The 4,298-nt window shown below is 45.0% G+C and overlaps 1 protein-coding gene across 1 annotated transcript in view; it reads left to right on the top strand.

Annotated features, from left to right (window-relative positions):
- Positions 1-1,640: 1,640 nt before the first annotated feature.
- Positions 1,641-4,298, top strand: part of klf6a (Kruppel like factor 6a) — a 7,693-nt gene continuing 5,035 nt past the window's right edge. The window contains exon 1 of the mRNA XM_018740983.2: positions 1,641-2,100. Coding sequence (XP_018596499.1) covers positions 1,999-2,100 — 102 coding nt within the window. The 5' untranslated portion in view covers positions 1,641-1,998. The remainder of the gene's footprint in view (positions 2,101-4,298) is intronic.

Here is a 4,298-nt window from a genome sequence, read left to right as displayed (position 1 = left end):
AGCGTTACAGCGAATGCAAAAAAAGTGCACTTCTTACAGAAGAAGTGCTTACCTTGATAATCAAGACAGGATATGAATCACAACCGTAAACAAAAAAAAAGAGAAGTTCCTCAAACCTAGCCAGCTGTACACCAGTACCGTAGTTAAACACCGCACTACAAACTGTACTCACTTTTGCTACTTTTGAAGTGCAAAAGTCTAAATCTGATCGTGAACAGCGTAAGGCCCTGGACCTTTTTCTCACATACATGATTTATTTTTTGTTACAGTATCTTCCTCCAGATAAAATCATCACACAGCAAGTAACAAAAATCCATTCTGTCTTATAAGTCACTCTCGAAACGCAGAGGACTCTCAGCTTCCGATCATTAAGGGAGTGCGTGTCCTCACATGAACCGTTATCAACATCCAAGCGATGCTCGCGTGGCTTCTGCAAGTCAATGCAAATTGAGAGGCAGAAATCAGACACTATCGCTAAGTTGAAAGCAGCTCAGAGATGCAGTGTATGAACATTTAAATAAGCTGGTGGTCCAGCTGCCATTCATCCTCCATAACGTTGTAGTTCAGGTAGACCTTAGCGAACCAAAGCTCATCTTCATATTTGTGGACCTTTATGTTACACATGTGGACAAGAAGCACAAATGTGAAATGATTTGGATGTTTGCATCTTCATGCTTTAATGGAAATTTCAGTTCATTTTTTTAAGATGAATCAGAGACTTAAATGTTTTTTTTTAGATATTTTCAAGATTATGGAGTGAGCAAATAGTGCCATCCTCTTGAAATTAATGTTTACATCACACTGCGATAATTTGCATAATTAATTATAGGAGCGCAAATCAGATATGTAACCGTTTCAAGTGATCAAAGCTTATGTCACATTTTAAAGGAAAGTTCTTCTCTCATCCATAGAGCTGTCACAGTACTCTCTACGTCGTGTACCGCAAGTTACTGGATGTTGGGAATCGCAATCGGTCTGTACAAGAAAAAAATAAAAAATAAATAAAACAATAATAATAATAATATGCAAGTTGAGACAAAGCTGACGCTGAGGTTGTAACTCAGCTCAATCCGATGGGTCCCTCCCCCTGGTTCGTTCCACAACTTGTAAGAATTATTGGGACGCCGTTTCACATTCAGCCAGCTCGCCGGCAAAACTTTTTGCGTGTTTTCGATCGAAAACAAGCGCTTAACTGGATACTTGAGGTCAGTTACTATAAGTGAGACACGTCAGCGCGCGCGACACGCGAACGCGACTCTGCGGACGGCACGAGACAAAAGCTCCGAAGCCATAAACTCTGCGGACTCGCACGATGACTTAGGGAACCCTATAAATAAACAACTTAAGAAATCCGCAGAGGACTTTTAGTAAGACGTTCTACTCGAGCTATACCACAAAACTACAATGACGCCGGACGACTACATTCACGGAAAAAAGGAACTAGCGCGACATGTATATATACTATTCTAAAAATAGAATCCGCAGTGTCCAATGAACGCGAAGGAGTCTTGAGTCAAACTCGCCAATGACTGACGTTAAGAGGCGGGCAAAGTGTCAGGAGACGTTCATCATTGGCCAGATGTGATGTCACAGCCGTGTAGACAACTTGGTCCGCAGCCATTGGTCGCCCCCTTCGGCTCGCAGCTTGGTCACGAGGGGGAGGCTGCCTGCGAGGTTTGAATAGGGAAGTTTGGCCAGCGCTGGGGTCTCGCAGAGAGCCGCTTTCGGAGCGTTGGGGATCCAGCGATTGACAGCGAGTCCGACAGCGAGACAGAGCAGCAGCAGCAACAACAACAACATTTCTCTTGTTTTTCTTTTCTTCTGCGCTCTTGCATGTTGCAAGTGCACTAAAGTCTTCAGAGCACCAACATTTTCCAGCAACTTTTTTCCCTTGCACAGTTTATATATATATATATATATATATAAAATCTCTCTCTGTATATCCACTTTTTTTTTTGCTGTAGCTCGTAACTAGCAAACTTCACACTTGGGATTAAAATGGATGTTCTACCGATGTGCAGCATCTTTCAGGAACTTCAGATCGTACATGACACTGGGTACTTTTCAGCTTTGCCGTCGCTTGAGGAGTACTGGCAGCAGGTAAGGCAGCATCAGTCTTGTTTGTTTATTTATTTATTTATTTATGTATTTACTTACTTACTTACTTACTTACTTGGAGCTCTGTTTTGGACCTAGAAACCCAAATTCATTTCAGAACACAGGTCTTTCAAGCTGCCTTCGCTAGTCGCTGCGATGACAGCGCGCTGTTTGTCACGAGCTGTTTTCGCCCAGCACTTGGTGACTGCTCGCACGCGCGCACACAGGAGGCAGACACATACATACATACACACGCGCACACACACGCGCACGCACTCACTCGCGCGCACACCTGTCAGTGTCAGAAAGGCTCCGTTACCCTCGCGCGCTGTAGTCCGCGCGCGAGCGGGGCTACCCGGGTAGTCAGTTCGCGCTGAGACTGGCGACACTTTGGCGCGAGGCGAGCGGCTCCCCGCGTCTGTGGTGCTTTTGGGTTTTCTGTGAACTATCATATCTGTCTGCAGCTGAGGGTTGGTGATGATGATGATGATGGGTGGTTTTTATTTTTTGAAATTAATATGCAAATTATGCAAATTCTTTCGCCAAAGTATTTTCAGTTCAATTGATTATTTTATTAATGTTGTTGTTGTCGCCCATAAACATTATAATAATAATAATAATAATAATAATAATAATAATAATAATAATAATAATAAAAAACATCGTAGTCTTTCCTGGACAGACTTTCTCAGCTTTAAATTCAGCCAAATTAAACTTTTATTGACGTAAATAAGGAGGGGGGGGGGGAAAAAAAAAAAGGAAACATTACGCGTTTGCGTGTGTGTGGCGAGCACGAAGCCCAGAGTGTGTCCTGTGCGAAGGGCGCGTGGCGCCGCTGCTGGTCGCCGGAATGAATGGGTTCGTATTGTCGCTGTGACGTTACAAGAACTTGTCACTTTTTTTCGGCCGGGGGGGGCGGGCAGAGGTATTAGCAACAGTATTCGATCAAGTTATGTACGGTTAGGTTTGGCTGAACATCGGTAGGCCTGTGTGGTTCTCTCTCTCTCTCTCTCTCTCTCTCTCTCTCTCTCTCGCACGCACGCACGCACGCGCGCACGCTCGCGCGCACGCAGACTCATTGACAGTCACACTCCATCGGTGTTTCGCACGCAGGGCCCCGATTGAAGGTGATCAAAGCCCTTCCCTTCAGGCACTTCGGGCTCCGATCCTCTTCCCCGCCAGCGCGTGTTTCACTTCAAAGACACACCGACCCCATGTATCAATCCACTACTATAATTAATACTGAAATTTTCTCATTATCACTTCAGTTATTCCTTTAGCTGACACTTCTCTCCATTTAGTATCAAGCTACTTGCAGTTATTTACTCATTTTTACAGCTGGGTAATTTTTTTATTGTACCAATTTAGGGCAAGTACCTTGCTCAAAAGGGTACCACGGTAGGAGGTGGGTCCTGGATCTTTTGGGTCCAATGGTAGCTCTAACCACTATGCCACCTGCTGCCTCTCAGCATCATCCTCTGGAATTCAGGTTGGCACCACAGCCTCAGGGGATTAGTGATTTGCGCTCGCATAGCATGCCGGGACTCGCACCCTGGTCCGGTGTGGTAATCTAACCGAGTAAGCAATGCATCAGTGTCATACACCATAACCCGACACTGCATGTGCCTAGAAGCGAGAAGAGATCCTTCACTGCAGGAAAAGTCTCAGATCTTAGAAAGGTGATGTAGTGGCTGAAGCCAATACCTTCGTGCCCAAAGGGCCCAGGTTCAAATCCCACTTCCTGCTGAATCGAGTCCACGTACCCTGCTGTGATTCGGTACAAATTAGCCAGCTGCTGGTGAACACTGCAGGTTCTTTGGAGAGAAGTGTCTGGAAATGAGTATATGTAGCCCTCCCGCTGTTATGCTGCCTGATATTTTACAATGATGACATCAGTTTGGAGTCAGATTTCTGTGGGACAAAAGAATATCTCCTGTGAAATGTGAAGAAGTGAGAAAGTGAGTGATGGCATGAGGTGGGGGTGGGGGTGACTGTGCCCTCGCTGTCTGAATGAGGCACGCAGGAATTCAAGGGGCTTCCTTTCCCAGAGGCGTAACCCATGACCTCGTGTTGATGTGGTGCGGAATACTGAGAATCGAAAGTACACACTTATTATTATTAATTTTTTTTTTTTGCTTTGTTTTCTTTTACATTTGTGCCCTTGAGCAAGGTACTTACCAGTAGGTGGGATCTGAGCCTGT

Source organism: Scleropages formosus, chromosome 19 (genome assembly GCF_900964775.1).
Source record: "Scleropages formosus chromosome 19, fSclFor1.1, whole genome shotgun sequence".
Classification (NCBI taxonomy): domain Eukaryota; kingdom Metazoa; phylum Chordata; class Actinopteri; order Osteoglossiformes; family Osteoglossidae; genus Scleropages; species Scleropages formosus.
This window is presented reverse-complemented; position numbering and strand designations above follow the sequence as displayed.